Source organism: Calidris pugnax, unplaced genomic scaffold, assembly GCF_001431845.1.
Source record: "Calidris pugnax isolate Ruff unplaced genomic scaffold, ASM143184v1 scaffold13, whole genome shotgun sequence".
Classification (NCBI taxonomy): domain Eukaryota; kingdom Metazoa; phylum Chordata; class Aves; order Charadriiformes; family Scolopacidae; genus Calidris; species Calidris pugnax.
In genome coordinates, this window is record NW_015090810.1 from 22,643,132 (window position 1) to 22,660,683 (window position 17,552).

At 41.2% G+C, this 17,552-nt stretch overlaps 1 protein-coding gene across 2 annotated transcripts in view; it reads right to left on the minus strand.

The window, feature by feature from the left end:
- Positions 1 to 486: 486 nt before the first annotated feature.
- The window catches only part of ABHD3 (abhydrolase domain containing 3), a 26,420-nt gene continuing 9,354 nt past the window's right edge, over positions 487 to 17,552 (minus strand). The window contains exons 6-9 of one of the 2 annotated variants that reach the window (XM_014938619.1): positions 11,890 to 12,063; positions 11,187 to 11,235; positions 10,937 to 11,102; positions 487 to 1,572 (exon numbers count right to left, since the gene is read on the minus strand). In XM_014938619.1, coding sequence (XP_014794105.1) covers positions 1,394 to 1,572; positions 10,937 to 11,102; positions 11,187 to 11,235; positions 11,890 to 12,063 — 568 coding nt within the window. In that variant the 3' untranslated portion in view covers positions 487 to 1,393. The remainder of the gene's footprint in view (positions 1,573 to 10,936; positions 11,103 to 11,186; positions 11,236 to 11,889; positions 12,064 to 17,552) is intronic. The other variant, XM_014938621.1, reaches the window with a different exon arrangement.

Genomic DNA, 17,552 nt, shown 5'->3' on the forward strand with positions numbered 1-17,552 from the left:
CACGTACTGCTTGAGACAAAAGACCTGGCTTGCTTTTTTATCCCTGTTTTCTTCTTGTACTGACCCCGCTCAAAAGATAAAAATAAAAATACAAAGGCATCCTTAGTGCCTTATCTTGTGTGGCTGGGCCCAAATCAGTGATGAGCACGAGGTGGGAGCTCCACAGAAGCTGGTTAAAGGCTTCTTTTTTTTTTTTTTTAATGTCAGTATGCCCTAAATTAGGGCTTCCCAACAGTTTCAAAACGCATTCTGTCCAACTGTTCTTTTTCCTCAGAGGTCCACGCTGGCTCTCACTCTGTTTGAGGAGAACAGTGAGGGCACAAATCTGTTTGCAAAGTCTTCAGTGATTTGACAACCTATTGCCAAAGCGCTGACAAATGATCAAACCAGAGGGACGGGGCTCCCACCCCCTGGCTCCCAGCTTTCCTCATGCAGTTTGTTGCATTCTTTTTAGAAATTATCTGAAACAATAGCCAAGACAAAAGGTTCGGATAATTATTATTTTTTTTAATTTAAAGCAGATTATATCGTAATTTCCTGATGTTCTAAAGTTTATTCTTTAAAACTGAAATGTTCTTGCAGGGTAATACAAACATAACAGATAGAATCATTGAGTTTACTGGTTACATGAAGTACGTATTACGTATATGACAACACCCAGCTTTACATGAACTTTGAAATGCAAGATGTCTTTTAATTACATAAGATATTACAGTACTGTTTTAAAGGAATCTTTTGGTTATATGTAAACACTATAAATTAGCTGTTTAAAAAATAATCATGTAAGACAAGTATGGCATTGACATAGTTTAAAAAACAACAACTAGCCCTAGATCTGAATACTGTCAGGGTAGAACAGCAAAAGCGGGTATCAATCTAATGCTATGGAATAACATGCTGAAATTTTGACTTATTTGAAGAACCAGTGCTTCTTTTTGTTCCCTCCTCCTTTTGTTTTCGTATTTTAAGATTTTCACCATCTTTGTCCTAAGGAATAGGCCAACTTGTACTATGTGTGACAGGATAATATATGCTATTTTGAGTGTTGCCAGTCTAATATAAGCAATCTAACTTAAGTCTCCTAAATATGTACTGGTTTAAATTAAAATCCTGAGGAATTATAATCTGTTTACTTGATGGTTTTGGTTAAGTGCAATTTGATGTATGCAGAATGCTGTTTCATTTAAGGTCATTCTTAGTAAGGCATATTAAAAATAAATATAAAAGTGACAACGTAATATTTAGTTTCTTGCTACAAAATCTTAGGCAAAAAATATTTTTGCATGTAGTAATGGACTTCATCCATTTGCTGGCTTACAGGAGTTAAAATTTGTGCATTAAGCTTAACTGCCCTTGTCAGGATGTGCCACTGTGCTATAATAGTGGTCCAAAGCTACATGCTAAAGATTTTGTTTCCATGCTCGAACATAGCTTGCACAAATTGCTTGAAGACTCTGTCCATGTAAGTGCACTTCCTTGGCCATATTCCTTCCAGAAAACCGATATGGCCTCCGCACGAAGTCAGAACCAAAGCCACGTTGGCATTTTGTTTGGCAGTTTCTACTGGTATAGCTAAAAAACGGGGGGAAAAGTTTTAAGTCCTTCTCCTTCTGTGAAATGTCAGCCACTGAATAATTCCTCTTAAACATCTCCCATATTCTATATGAATAAATATGCACAACATCATTAACATAATGCTTAAACATACCACAGGACATAGAACCATAGCTGTATTAAAAGCCATTTCTCTCTTCATCATTAACTCGCCTTATCTGAGTGATTTTTCTTGCTGCCATGTAAGTTTCAGAAATGACTGGGCTTCGTCTTTCTTTCAGTTATACTGATGGAACAGCACCCACATGAATGCATATTTACAATCTGGTATAAATAGTGAAAGTGAAAGGGCAATCAAGCATGTAGTTTTTAACCTGTATTGCAATATTCAACTTTGGAAAAAACTGAGGAACTAGAACCTTGTGAATCCCCTTCTTTTTGTAGGAGACCCCAAACACAAAACCTTTAATGTCATGGTAAGATTTTGTCTGTAAGATATCCTACCAGCAGCTAATATTAAAGATTATCCTGGGTTCTCATCATTATGCCTGATTTGCCATACATTTCCAGCTGCACATTTAGACCACACCATGCAAACACACTGGGAGGTGGTTCTGGCCCTGAGGAGCTCATAATCTAAATACAGGTGGTAAATAGGAAAAGAGGAAGGGCAAACAACTGCACGAGGACACACAAAGCTGCTCCGTGTCAGTGGTTAGTGGTTCTCTCCTGAAGAGTGACTGCTAGAAAATGATTTAATTTGGAATTTAGATTATTAGACCAGTTACTACAAGGATTTTTTTCTTTTGCTGGGTTAGTGTTCAGCTGCATCAGCTCCCTGATCTGGGTCCCCATGTTAATGCCAATAAGGAAGTGGTGGCAGGCACAGTCAGAGGAGGGTTGTGGTGAAGTGGCCCTTGCAGTGACAGCCCACAATTAGCTTAAAGTCATTAATGAACTACACCTGAGACACGCGCTGATCTTGAAATGCGCAGAGACTTCAATGCATCTTAATTTGAATATACCTAGATATGTGGCTTAATCAGTGCTATCACCTGGGCAGTTCTCTTTGTGAAAGAAAATAAAGGTCAGTCAGTGCAGCCTGAGGTGCTTAGGGCTTTACAAATGGCATTTCAGTGGTACGAGATGACACTATCATAGGAACTGGTTGCCACAACAGTGGAGCTTTATGGAGCTGTGATGTTTGTGCTCCTGATATAAGTTATTTGAGGTAATAACTTGGAATAAGTTATTAAGTTATTTGAGCAACTTCCTTTGGAGTTTTAAGTATGTTAAATATAATCCTGAACAAGCAGAAATCCCAATACATTTCAGTGTGCCTTTTAAAGTTCCAGTTTTCAAATAAATTTCATAGAAGGGAAAAAAAATCATAAAGATTTTTTGATTATTCAGAACTGACAGAAAAAACAACAACAAAAGATGACATGCTTTGTCCAGGGCGAAGGGAGTAGTAGTAATTTCACTGTATTGTCCAAAAAGGGGTTATGATTCCACAAGAAAATAAATCTGATTTTAGGTCATACATTGCTAAAGTAAAACTGCCTTAGTACTATAACACAAAGCAGCAAGTTATTTGCAGGATTCCTATTGCTGCCTCGTTTACTTTGAAGTATTTTTGAAGAGAGATTTTTAATCAGGTTCACTTTTTGGGAGTTTCAGTTGTCCAATCCCTTTCTGACTGAACTTCCTTCAGAGACACCCCCAATCACTCCTATTTCTAGGAGACTGCTTTCCTTTACCTTTTTAGACATTTGTTATTTCAAAGGTCATTATCCTTCAATAGTCATTATCCCTGTCTATCACTACCTTCTTTATAGCTGAGTTCCTGACTTCCATTTTTCATGAGACCCCACCTGGAGTACTGTGTCCAGCTTTGGAGTCCTAAACACCGGAAGGACATGAACCTGTTGGAACGGGTCCAGAAGAGGGCCACAAAGATGATCAGAGGGATGGAGCACCTCTCCTGCGAGGACAAGCTGAGAGAGCTGGGGTTGTTCACCTGGAGAAGAGAAGGCTCCAGGGAGACCTTCCAGTACCTAAAGGGGGCCTACAGGAGATATGGGGAGGGTCTCTTTAACAGGGAGTGGAGCAATAGGATGTGGGGTAATGATTTTAAACTGAAGGAGGGTAGATTTAGATTAGATATCGGGAAGAAATTATTTCCTGTGAGCGTGCTGAGACACTGGAACAGGTTTCCCAGAGAAGCTGTGGATGCCCCATCCCTGGAAGTGTTCAAGGCCAGGCTGGATGGGGCTCTGAGCAACTTGGTCTAGTGGGAGGTGTCCTTGCCCACAGCAGGGGGGTTGGAACTCAATGATCTTTAAGGTCCCTTCCAACTCAAACCATTCTGTGACTTGGATGCTGACAGATTCATATCTGTGTCCTTCAGATGCTGATTTGCCTTCGTTTTCAGCAACTAGAGTAACAGCAGGTTACTCTAAAGCTAGGTCCCTTAGCTAAACAAGGACCCCCAGAGTACATCACTCAAGATCTTGAATATGACGACTGTGGTGAACAGATGCACAACTTAAAATAGATCACAGGGCAGAAGCACTGGACCTGCAGAGTCAGGGGAGCAGTCAGTGCCTCAGAGGCCCTAGCAGTGCTTGGAATGACATGCTCTGTTCCACTCCAGGGCCTCAGCACAGCTGCTAAACCAAGCGTAGCCGTAGAAGGGTTTGTGTCTTTTATGAATGTTGTGTTAGAAGAGTCCTGCCCATAAAATAAGGTGCTTGATTGTGCCTTGAATGGAGCATAGAGAGCTCCAGAGAGCAATGGGGATTCTCTTGCAGGGTACGTGAGATTGTTTGCTACTCAGGGCCATTCATCTCTTTTGCTCTTTTCCTCCTTTTGAAGTTGCCTGCATCTAAGCAGTTTATAGATTCCAGCATTTAGTAACGCATTTAGATTTTGATTCTTTACTAGGTGGAAGAAACCATGCTTCTCACTCTCTCTACCAGAAGTCCTTGACTTTTCCTTTGTTCAGCTGGAAAACTGAAAATACAGTATGCAGTACCTGGGCTTTTCAAAGCAATACTGAGGCAAGACTGAAAAGAAAAGTCAATGAAATAAAAGCCTAGGGCCTGCCAGCCTTGATGGGGAAATAGCACAGGCTGAAAACAAGAGTATCAGAGAACAATGCGTTGTTTCTTGCAAACCAACACACGCATCATTTTCAGACTCCAGACTCAGCAAGAGCTCATCTGGAGTTTTGCCTGAGTTAATCTGCCCAGCAATCTCTGATCTGGCTCCCTTGGATTCTCTGGATGAACACATTACCGTGTACAAAGACAGCAGCTACGATTCCTGTCAGCTTCCGCCAACTGCATAGGAATTTGCCCACTTTTCTCTACCAAGTCATCTGCTCCTCTGCCCTCTAGTAGCGCATGGGCCATCTTAAGCAGAATCACAAGAGTGAAGTGGGGCTCAGACTCAAGCCCGAGTCCCTCATTCCTGCTTCAGGCAGTGCATCACACTTTCCACAGCCATTCTGCAGCTGTCTCTCTGGTCACTGAGGGGGCTGATCCATAGGCTTATGTGGAAAGGTATGGGGAGGAGTGCGTGAGGAGAGACAGATGTAATCTCCAAGAATCAGAGATAACATGAGAAGTCCATCGATCCTAATGGTTTCAGAATCAGCTGCATACTGGCCTGAACAAACCTCTTGACTAGCTAAGATTGTGTAAAAACATGATGGCCATTCACTTTGTCAGACTGGTGTCAAAGGGTAGAGAGAAATATCCTTTCTTCCTATCAGGAAGAAATTTTTCACTCTGAGGGTGGTGAGACACTAGAACAGGTTGCCCAGAGAAACTGTGGATGCCCCATCCCTGGAGGTGTTCAAGGCCAGGCTGGATGGGGCTTTGAGCAACCTGGTCTGGTGGGAGGTGTGGAACTTGATGATCTTTAAGGTCCCTTCCAACTCTAACCAGTCTATGATTCTATGATTCTTGCTGAAAAAGCACTTTGTTGGAAGTGTGGAAGGAAGATGACAGTATATGTCTCATCTGCTATGCCAACCCAGCTGGGGTAGCATTTAGAGGCAAAGCTGTGATCTCTGCATACCTGTCATTCAGAGGTTGCCAGCGTAATGATACCTCCCAAACCAGTTTGCTGGTGGTTAATTATTCATTCCAAAACTGATTGGAAATAATGTAGTGGATGCCACACGCTGCCTGCCTCCAAACAGCTCCAGCAGCTCTCTCCTGGAAGCATACCAGCACTAGGATGCTGGTTATCTTCTGTGCCAGGTAATGCATGAGCCACACACAGGTCTTTACAAATGTCATCTTCCCCATGCTGAAGTTCTTCCTGTTCTAACTAACATGGACTTAACAGCAGAATTCTGCCACAGACCATCCCTCTTACCACAAACTGCAGCTCTGTGCTGAATGTGCCGTCGTTTGCTCCAATCTGCAGTGAGGATTTTCAGTAGGTGCCAAGATTCACCTGCTGTTACCTCTCTGCTCTTACCTCCCCTGTGGTGAACAGGAGAGCCTGCCCTTGGCATAGTCAGTTTGATAGAGCTGGGTCACCATTTGTATGACTCCTCGCCAGAAGAGTTTCTTGCTCTGCAGCTTCTCAGGAGAGAATTGAAAATGTTGTGTTGCTCTCCAGTGCCAAAATGCAAATGATGCTTGGCAGTGGTGTGGTACTTGTCTCAAGGCTGTTTCTAGGGGCTCTTAGCCATCCACAAAAAAACCTACAGTGCAACAGAGCAAATTCTGCAATGTAAAGGGCAGATGAATGGAGCACTGGATGTGATGCACTCTAGGATAGAGGATGGTATGCCAAAAGATACTGCAGATCATTTTTGTCCACATGTAACCTTGTACTTATTTCTACTGACCAGAACTGCTGTTTGATCCAGCAGGCACAGACCTGTTACTTGTGATCACAGAACCACAGTGTAAATAGATATGTATTACCTTGTTCAAAATCAATTTATATGTTCTTTGCAAAAAGTATTTTTAAAAAAGAACAACAGAAATACATATATGCGAAGCAGCATCGGTTTAAATAAATCAGACTTCTTTAAGTCAGACTGCTGTCAAACTTTCTGTTCCATTGTTTAGTTGATTTCTCCCTGTTCTTTAAACTCTTACTCTAATTGTTATCCATCTGGCCATTCGGTATCTCCAGACAACTTCACTCAACAGTGCTGTTTGCATAATAGGATGCAAAACAACATCTAAGAGCAATTACTCCAAGTTTGGATTCAGAAGGACAGAAAAGGATCAGAGAGTTCAATAAAAAGTATAGCTGAGCTTCAGACATGCACTTATTCGGCACAATGGATCAGGAGGGAGCTGGCATGGTACCTTCAAGGGCAGGCTTTCAGCGGCAGTTCACCAGCAGCAATTAGCTAAGCATTAGTATAGTAAATTTTAAGTTGGATGCCTAATGCGCTGCTTAAAGTCTCTGAGGAGAAAAATGCCACCTCATATGAAAAGTTAAATATGACACTGATAATGAATTCTATCATTCCAGCTTCTTGTTTTATTTTTCACACCAACAAAATAAAAGGGCTTGACTCGGTTATATTACATGTTTCCTGAAGCAATGGCTTGTTTAAATTAGTTATGGTGAGAGAAGTGTCATGCAATGAAGAAAGCATTTGTTTTCATTACTTAGTATTATGCAATATGAGAAGTGTGTTCCAGAATGAAACTACAGATACATCAGCTGCCAAGCTCTATGAACTTTAAACAGCAAAGTTAAGGAAGGACTGCAAATTAATTGTTTCTTCCTAGTACTGGACTGAGATCAAAGGGCACCTTTTCACAATATATTAAAAAATAATTGCTTGGAAGTACAAAGTGTACCAAAAAGCTACATGAGAAGAAATGATCAAGAAGAGGCAGTAAGTACAGCATCTGCACTTATTAAGGGAAGTCTCTTTAGGTCCATGTTGTGTAGTGACAAAGCAGACTTGGGTTTATATCCCCCAAGTTCTGTTACAGGGAAGATAGATGCGACTGGCTTTATAAAAGATATTTAAACACAAAAAAATTCTGGCACAGCTTTTTCCCTCATGAGTTTTCTAGGCCTGTTTCCCAACTGTCGGAAACTACAGCTATCTACAGCAGAGGTGTAAGGTGGCTTAAAGGTGGGTAGGTATTACTGGGAGTGATGAGGCATGAAATAACCAGTCCACAAAGTCAGTAAAAGGCTGGGGTCTGGCTGAGAAGAAATTTTGTGGCTTTGAATCCATTATACAGTTGTGAGTGGAAACTGCCTCTGGTTGCCACAGGCTTACACGTGTCCACACGCTTTCAAGTCAGAAGAAACAAGCCAGTTGCCAGAATAAAGTCACCTTCCAGAGTAACACCAGCCCTTTATGTTTGCTAACATAAAACAGCCTGCAGAAGTGTTGAGATGACTGAACTCCAGTAACTGATGGCAGCAGCCATAATTTCTAGGCTCCTAATCAGATAACCCCGTGTCTCCTGCCAGTGCAACTTTTCACATTGAGGGTGCACAGCACAAACAACAAAGGAGCCAAGGACGGACACACATAACAGAGTCATGCTATTGGCTGTAAATCAACATTCCCCTGGTGGTTCTTTCTAAGGTAGACTTGTCACCACAAGGACAGTGGTTTATAGCCAACAGCATTAACTCTGTGAACAAGGAATAAATTAATGCCTAACCACCCAAACATTTTCATGGAGAAAGGTTAGGGTTAGAGTTTAAGAGAGGATGGACAGTCATTACAACACCCTAACACTTCTTGTTTCAGAAGTGCTGGTGCTCTACTTCACCACCTCTACCCTGCAAGACTTCTAAGGCATTCTAACAATAGGTTTGACACTTAATCTTACACAAGAGACATCCCTATAACCCACTGTTCACCAAGAGTCATGTTTCCTTTAAAAAACAGCTTCAAGGGAGGAGAGAACTGCTACAGCTATACTCTAGGGGACTCAATCTTTTGGCTAGTCAAACTACACAATCACAGAACTGTTGAGGCTGTAAGAGACCTCATGAGATCATTTAGTCCAACCCCTCTGCTCAAGCAGGGTTACGTAGAGCAGGTTACCCAGGACTGCGTCCCATCAGGTTTTGAGTATCTCCATAGATGGAGACTGACCCCACAACCCCTCTTTGCCATTGTTACACAACTCTCACACTAAAAAAGTGTTTCCTTGTGTTCAGATTGAATTTCATGGGGTCAAGGTCAATGGTTGGCCCTTGAGAGCTGGAGTTTATTTCTAAAATGAAGAGACAAGGGGATAGAATATCTGCACTAGCTTTAATTTAGCTAATAAAGGTCCCAGTCCCAGCGATAATAGGCTGGAAAAAGTTAACGAATCCTCCAGGGACAGAGGCACAGTCTGGTTCACTGCTGTTGTTACTTGTGCTAACAAGCTATCTTACTCTTGCTATAGTTACTGCTTCACTTTAGAACAGAAACCACAAACTGAGCTGGAACTAAACACAGAGGTGAAGCCAGTGTTCCCCCTCTAAGATACTTAATGGCAGAAACATGGCACAGCAGATCACCCACCTCGCAGTACTATGGGGAAAGTCTTCCCCAGGATAATAAGACCCACAAAAATTGATCTTCAGAATCTCTAGCCCAATTTTATATTTGGACACAGATTTTAGGGTCAAAGCCCCATCCATTCTCATTTCCAGGATGTTATATGCTTATAACAGAAACAGCAACTGGCTAATTTCAAGGGGAAAAAAAAAATCCCACAGAGGCTAGTAAATACAAAGGGACTAACTCTGTCTCAGAAAGCAAATTGAACAGCAAATTGTTAAAGGCAGATGCAGCATTCTTGAAGAATATTGTTATGTTTGACCAGATCTTACTATTTTTTTAAGCCCCTGTTTTGGCCAATGTAAGGGATAGGTGGTTTGGCTAATCCAGCCTCAACCTTTTTTTTCCTCACAGTAGGTGGCTGTCACCTCTCTATATAGTTCATGCATAGCATGGATGCTTTTTGGTCAAGAGGAGAAGAAATCAGACTGTCTTTTTCTAGGGCATTCTACTGAAGCAGCCCTTTTCATGTCACATTGAGCCACCTGGTCTAATGGTTGCCCATGGCAGGGGAGGTGCAACTCAATGATCTTTAAGGTCCCTTCCAACTCTAACCATTCTATGATTTGTCTCTAACAGGTCTTCGAACTATAAATAGTAATGTGTGTGCATGTTTATGTATGTGTTGTACATCTGCGCACAGGTAAACAGTACACACACACACAGAATCTCTTCCAATTCCTTCAATTTCTCCAATTCCAATTCCTTCTGTTTGTTGTTCTAATCTGTTTGCGTACTCACTTCGGTTTCATGACTCATTCTACAAGAATCTCACTTGACTTGTGGTGGCAGAAGAAAACTTTCCTAAAATAAATCAAGTGTATAAATTTCATATTTGAGGGTGTCAGGTGTTCACTGCTGAAGATTGTCCCCTCAACCAGCTGTTCATTATAGTCATTTTCCTCTACATGAGCTTTTGTTCTCCCTCTCTTCTCACTATAAACAATACACAGACCGCAGGGACAAGCGTATCTTTTTTAAGACAGTTAGCAACAGGGTTTTGATCCTCAGATCAAAAGCAAGATGTTCATAATGATCATGTGTTTAGCAGAAGACAGGAAGAAAAGGGAAAACAGTTTTCAGCCTATCTGTTACTAGCTGATATTGCTGCCTCATCTTCTAGTTAGATCCTTATTAATTTCAACATGCCTCTTTCCAGGAGCTTACCTTGTCTATATCTCTTCCCTTACCCTAGATTTTGGCCTACATGCTAACTTACATTTTTTCTTAATTTTAATTTTCAGGCACTGGAGGTGACATCGAGATCAACAGCTGAGGATTTCAAATCATCTGAAACATAAGCAATTCCTAGACATTCTTGTAGGGACTGGATTGGAAAACAGCAATAAAAAAAAATACTTGTTTTCACTTTCAATGAACTCTGAATGTCTGCAATACAAACATCTGGATCACAGCTCCTCATTATAGGCTCTCTTCATACTTGGTGAATAGCAATGGGTGCTTCTGAAAGGGCAATACATTTGATATCTTCCTCACAGTGAGATAACTCACACTCTAAATGTGCCTATTTCTTTCTTTTGACTGTAAAGAGTCTACTAATGGCTAATGGCTGCCACTCCATATGCTTCTTCATTCTGTACTAATCAGGTCTCTCTATCATCAGTGGTTTTATACGTGTCTTACACTGTAAATAAATTGCAATACAGATCCATCCCTGGATGTCTTGATCCTATGTACAAGTAACACTTAAATACAACTCCACACACAGGTCTGACTTCATTCTCAGACCTCTGTAGTTTGTCTTAATGATAGCATATACAGACAAATATATTTTAAAAATCCTAAACTTACCATGACCTGGTGAGAAAACATCATCCACAGAGTTTAGACATAACACTGGAATTCCTACTGACTTCAGCTTGCGACATGGGCTAGCATCTTCATAGTAATCATCAATTGTACGGTAGCCAAACATGACTGAAGTGAACTGCTTATCAAATTCTCTAACAGTTCTAGCCTGAAGTACAGAATTCAAATAGGGAACCATGTCAGCATTTGGAAAACAGCATCCAGCTAAAGCAGAAGTAACATTTTCACGTACCTTCATCACAAGATCCATATCAAATAATTTCTCCAACATTTGTCGATGCCTAAAAAGAAAGAGGGAAAAAGTGGAGGGCTTGTTTTCTGTTATATAAACAGATGTAGAAGTCCTATGCTTTACAAATACATTTATAAAAATAACTCCGTAACAAGAACACGCTTGTTTTTAATTTTCCGCCATATTAAAAATCTGTCTGGAATCCAAAAGCACAAGAATTGTTCATTCATATGCAGACACATCGATCAACATAGTAAAAATCTGTATAAGCCATGAGAAAGATACCAAAGATAAGATAACTAAATATTTGGGAATACAAAATACACCCTCATTTTATAAAGCAAAGGATGAACTAATCCTTCCCATGCTTTTGCAGCCAATGCTGACTTAAAAGAATTAGTATGTATACATATGTACTCCAAGTCAATAAATGCATGCCTAAATAAATTGAAAGATCCATTCACTTCATCCATAAATATATAGTCTTGTGCTGAGTCCCTTGAGGAGCAGAGAAATTTAGTCACATTGATGACACTCTGTCTTGCAAAGATCCTTTTGATTGCAAAACTTACAGAAGAATATACACACAGAACAGCTACATGAAGTGTTGTTACAGCATTAATTTGGTCAATATTATTATACCTGCTGTAGATCTCATGCTAAAATCCTTCCACCTTGCTAAATAGTTCAGAAGGCAACTCACCTGCTGATAGAGGATTGTAGACAAGTAGTCAAGTAATAGTTGAAAAGAAGCCAGTTTAGTGGCTTCTCCAGAGATTCTACAGATTCAAAAACATTCCAACCCGCAGAGAAAATTGCAGCTGCCATTAAAGGAGTGTCTCTGCCAGTTTTGCCCAGGTAATTTAAAAGAAGCATGCTACAAACAGAAATGAGAAACAGAAACATATATACTATCAAATTGTTTGCTTCAATTTAAAGCAAATATAACAATCAGCCACCTTTTTGTCTGTTTTTCAATAGTTTCTCATATTAGCCCTACAGTTGTGACTAATATTTCTAAAAGGCAGTCAATGTAATCAACATATGACTCATGAAGTTTGCTTTCTCTCTCTACTGTCAGAGAGGAACTGAGTGCACTATGTAGGATGTGGGTAGGAGTGCATTTAGAAATAAATAGACATGTACTAGTCTTATTTATACCACTAAAAGGGAGGAAAAGGTCAAATAAACGTATCTTACTCATGCAACAGGTATTCCTACATTGTTAGTAAGTTTTACCATTTTACAAGCTCTTGGTCTTCCTGATCTGATAAATATGATCAGTGAGCCCGACAAATGCAAACTGCCTCTGGGTGTCTTTTGAGCTGAAGATAATACCTTTACCCCACCTCACACATATGAGAGAACACAGCTGTTCTTTAACACAAAGTACGTACAGAAACAAGTGCTGGATACGTGAATCTGTGAATCATGAATAAAACTAGCAAAACAAAATTATGAGCCAAATAAATGGCTGAAGTCTCGCCTTTCTGACCAATTGCAACTTACAGTCTCTACTGCTGATGCACAGTTGAGTCGAAAAAAGGGGAGAGTTCACCACTACCTGACCCTTCAAATGTAGAAAAATTAAAATTGCAGGAAGAAAGCAAAAGAAAAATACTATCGAAAAAGCTGTAAGTCTTATTTTACTGCCTGAAGCCCCAAAGTTTATGTCCAGCATTTTAATACCAAGCCTTTAACTCAAATCATTACAAGTTCTACAACTTAATACAGCTCCCTGGTCCATCAACACTCTGTACTTTGGCTTCATCTACCATACTTCAGGAGACAGGAACCTTTGCAAAGACATCATGAACCAGCCTGCCATCAGAGACTTCATCCCTGTGCACTACCTACCAGATCATAGGACAGCAGTGCAAAAGGGAAACCAGTCTTTGGTATTACTGAAGACTTGCCAGTTGTTAGGAACCAGCAGGAAAAGAACAGCAAACAGAACTTGGGAGTGGGCTCCTGCCATCAGCCCATGTAGTTACACCCAATGAGGAAAGTGTCCTGTGGCACATATAGGAGTTGTTAGGTGGCATATGTTCCCTCTCACCCACAGAAGAGGAGGAACCTGTGAGTCACCAATCTATGTACTGTAAGAACATTGAGCCATAAATCAATTAAAAAAAAAAAAGTTGCATAGCAGAATAAGCCACTTCTCTAACAGAATTCACAGAATATAAGTGGTTAGAAAACAAAGTCCCTTTCCAAATAAAACATACCGAAGATCAGTAGAACAAGTGGGCTTTCATTTATATCTACACCTTTGTGAAGCAATGTTTATTTTTCTTAATTGGTCATAAGCATCTTATATAGATTAACTGGCTCTTCAGAAAATTCTGAAAAGGGATAAATAATAAAAACTGTTGTACAACTGAGACAAGTGGATGATTTTCACAATATGCCCCTGGTGAGATCTCTGCTCCGGCTTAACTTTAAACATGCAAGTGCTCCAATTAATTTTGAAGCATGGAAACAGTCCCCATGTGGATGATTACAGACTCTTCCAGTTTTCTGTACAATAAAGGATATGTTTTCTCTGTGTGGTTCATGACTTTAAAAACATATTGGAGGTGGAACATCTTGCCTAAGATCGCCCAGTGGTGGTCATGAGGTAAAAGCCATGAACACAACACAGATCCTCTGTGCCATACTAACAGACTTCACCACTATTTAGGATACCATAACTAGGTTAAGCCAAGGGCAGAAAGGACACTAAGGACTGAACTGGTCTTTCGCGTCAGTTGCAGAATGGCCAGCTTCTACTGCACCTTCAGCCCTGAAAATCCATTTCTTCACCTACTACACTCCAGCCCTCTTAGTTCTAGTGCAATGTTGCACCACACGTTAAGTTACCCACAAAGAACTGCTGTGCTTTAAATCTTTATCTCATCATTGTAACAAGTCTCTACTGCAGATGCTTCTTTGGCTTTCACCACTTCCAGTGAAACATGTTTTTGCAATACATCTTGTTATTTCATGTTTTGCATGCAAAAAAGTCTGAGCTGGGAGAGATAGATAGCATGCCAAGTGAGGTAAGAGCCAACCGGCTTGCTAACCTTGTGAAGAACAGTTCTTATCTAGGCTTGTCAAGGGATGGAGTACAGAGCCTGAAGAGAAGCAAAGGCTCGGAAGGCCCTGATGAAGCACACAAGGGATAGCATAATAGAAGAGGCTCTCATGCTTCCCTGAGAAAGCAGCATGACTGTGCCCATCTCACGTGCCAGCACACGCACAAACACACAGCATGGGGAAAAAAAAAAGGAGGAATCAGATGTCTGTGTGCAATCATAGAACAAGTTTATTGGATCATGAAAACATGGAGGACTCACAGGCAGATAAGACTATGCTATGATGGGTGCAAACAGACTCTTCATGAAGGATTGGCCTTGAAGGCAAAGAGAAGGGTTTGCACCTTAGACAAAGATGCCATTTAAACACATACAACTTTTCCCTGGTGCAGGTTAGAAGCCAATTCAGAGCTAATAGGTCAAAATCAGACAGGAGGCTAACAAAGGGGACATCGTGGTGTGTGTCTGCTATGGACCCCTGATCAAGAGGAGGAATTAGAGAGTCCAAGTCTTTAGATAGTTAAAAGAAGCCTCATCATCACCGAGCACAGGGAACTGTAGCCATCCCAACATCAGGTGGAACACCACCACAGTATGGCACAAGCAGATGAGATTTCTGAAGAGTATTGAGGACAGTCTTTTGATACATGATCAATGACCCAAATAGAGGCAATGTTCTACGGATCTGCTACTCACAGGTAAGGAAGAACCTGTCAGGTATGGGAAGGTGCAGCACAGTCTTGGCCACTGAGATTATTCAGTGGTCAATTTTGTGAGTGGGGAAGGTAAGCAGCAGAATTACAATACTGGACTTGAAGAAAGTTGGTTTTAATTTGGCATCTAGTTGGCAGGATCCCATGTGAGATAGCCTTGATGGGCAAAGGGGTCTAGGAGAACTGTTTGATCTTAAGGATAACTGAACACAAAGTGCAAGTATTGTACATTTGGCTGTGCGGGAAGTTGAGAAAGAATGGCAGAAGACCACAGGGAGGAACAGAAGCCTCCTGACGGAGTTCATGAAGGAAGTATCCCAAAAGCTGAAGGGAAATGGGCTGCCTGGGAGAAACAGTCCTTGCCCAAGCATTCCAGGACACAGGTAGAAAAACTGAAGTTCAGATGGAGTTGGAACTAGCAAGGGATATGTAGGACAACAAGAAAAAGCCTTCTGCAACAAGAAGGGCAAGTAAGTACATTGGTACAAAGAAAGACTCGGAACAAAAAACATCCGCTCCTTTCCCCTCATCAGTGAAGCCAGTCATCTCATCACAGAAGACAAATAGATCACTTGGGCATCCTTTGTCTTTGGTCAATCCAGTAACCTTCTTATCCTTCCTATGCTTGGAAATGGCTTCCAGAGGATCTTCCCAAAGAACTGAGGTTAGGCATTATTCCCTCCTGGGACCACTATTCAACAGAGCAGGGAACTGAGCTACAACAGATTTGTAAAAAGCCAAGATAACCTGTCTCCCCTGTCTTTATTTCTGAGGTCCCTGTGCGTAGTGGCGGAGAATTCTCATCGGAGAATGAAGAATTACTCATGGCAAAGGAAGACTGAGTTAGAGCCCAGTTATGCAAACTGGACATAGACATGTCAATGGAAGCAGATGAGGTGCACCAAAGCTCCAGAGGGAGACAGCCAGTGTGATTATGAGACTGCTCTCTTTGACTTTTGAAAGATTGCAGCAACCATGGGTTGTTCCTGATCCTTGGGAAAAAAAAGGCACCCATCTACAAGAGTGTCAAGGAGGAGGACATACAGGCTGGTCAGCCTAACCATAGCACTTTGGGAATAGCCTCTGGAAGCCATTTCCAAGCATGTAAAGGTAAAGAAGTTGACTGATAAAGCCAGCATGGATTTACCAAGAACAAACATTCCTGAGCAAGCTGATGGCCTTCTATGATGAGCTGATTGCCTTTGTTGATTAGGGGAAAGGAGTGGATGTTGTTTATTTTGACTTTGACAGTCTTCCATGGTCTCCATGTAACCAAATTGGAGGGACATACTTTGAATAGGTGACTTGCAACGTGAGTCAGGCTAGACCACTAGGCTCAGAGAAGTCCAACTGGAGTGGCTGGACCAGATATGAGTAGTGTTCCTTAGTGGTCAATACAGAGACCAATACTGTGTAGTGTCTTCATTAACTGGATGATGAGATGGAATACACCTTTAGTAAGCTTGCAGGTCAAATTGCTGCAAGCTTGTGAAGCTGGTGGAAGACAGGACTGCCATTCTGAGGGACCTCAACAGGAGAAATGGGCTGGCAGAAACCTCATGAAGTTCAACAAAGGCAAACGCAAAGTCCTGCACGTAGGGCAGATTAATGACTGGGTACAGAGCAGCTGAAAAAGACCTGGGCAAATGGTACATGACTCAGCAATGCACCCTTGCAGCAATGAAGACGAATAATGACATGCTGTGCTGTGTTAGGAAGAGCAAAACAAGCAGGTCTAGGCAAATTATTATTTTCCTGTATTTGGCACTTATGAGATTGTATCTGGAGCACTGTGCCAAATTCTAGGCTTCCCAGCAAGATAAACGCTGATAAACTGGAGAGATTCATGTCCTCATACTGAAGACACTGGGAAAATCCCATTAACATGAATGGAAAAAGATTGACCTGATTTAGAAGGCTTCCAAGTTAATTATTTATTTGATTATCAATAACTATATTGCTTGAACAAATCTTTATTTATCTCAAAGCTCCTACAAGTCATTAGTAGATTAATGTCAATATAAAGGGCTATATCTGCCCATCCTCCATAAAATTGATCAGAAAGAAGGAAAGTCTCAGAAAGTTACCCCTGTGTCTGCAGTATTTCTAACGGAAGTTCTTCTCTCCTACAACTTTCCTTAAAGAGGTTGTCTGAACATTTCTCCTAGCTTCTAGCAGTGATTTTTCTAAGCAACTGTGCTATCATTGTCTGTTCGAGCTGAGCCTTCTGGAGAGAAGCCAGGACACAGCAAGTCTTAATACCACATGCTATATCAGCCTGTACTGGTTTCAATAACAATACTACCTCTTACTTCCGAGCCAGACAGAGCAAATACCCACATCTCTTCCAGCTTAACCTACCCACACACTGCAGAACCCAAATAGAGTGAAGATAAATCTTGTAGTTCCCAGAGGTTGCTAAGAAACATGGTATGTTAGCTCTAGTTCCTATTTTTTATCCCTCTGTTCCAAAGACAGCCTCCATAGTTTCCAAAGATTGTGTTGCCCACCTGTTTGGCTGTCAATCTGGCTGTCAGTGTTTCCTGTCTTGCTCTCCCCCCCCCCCCCCCCCCCCC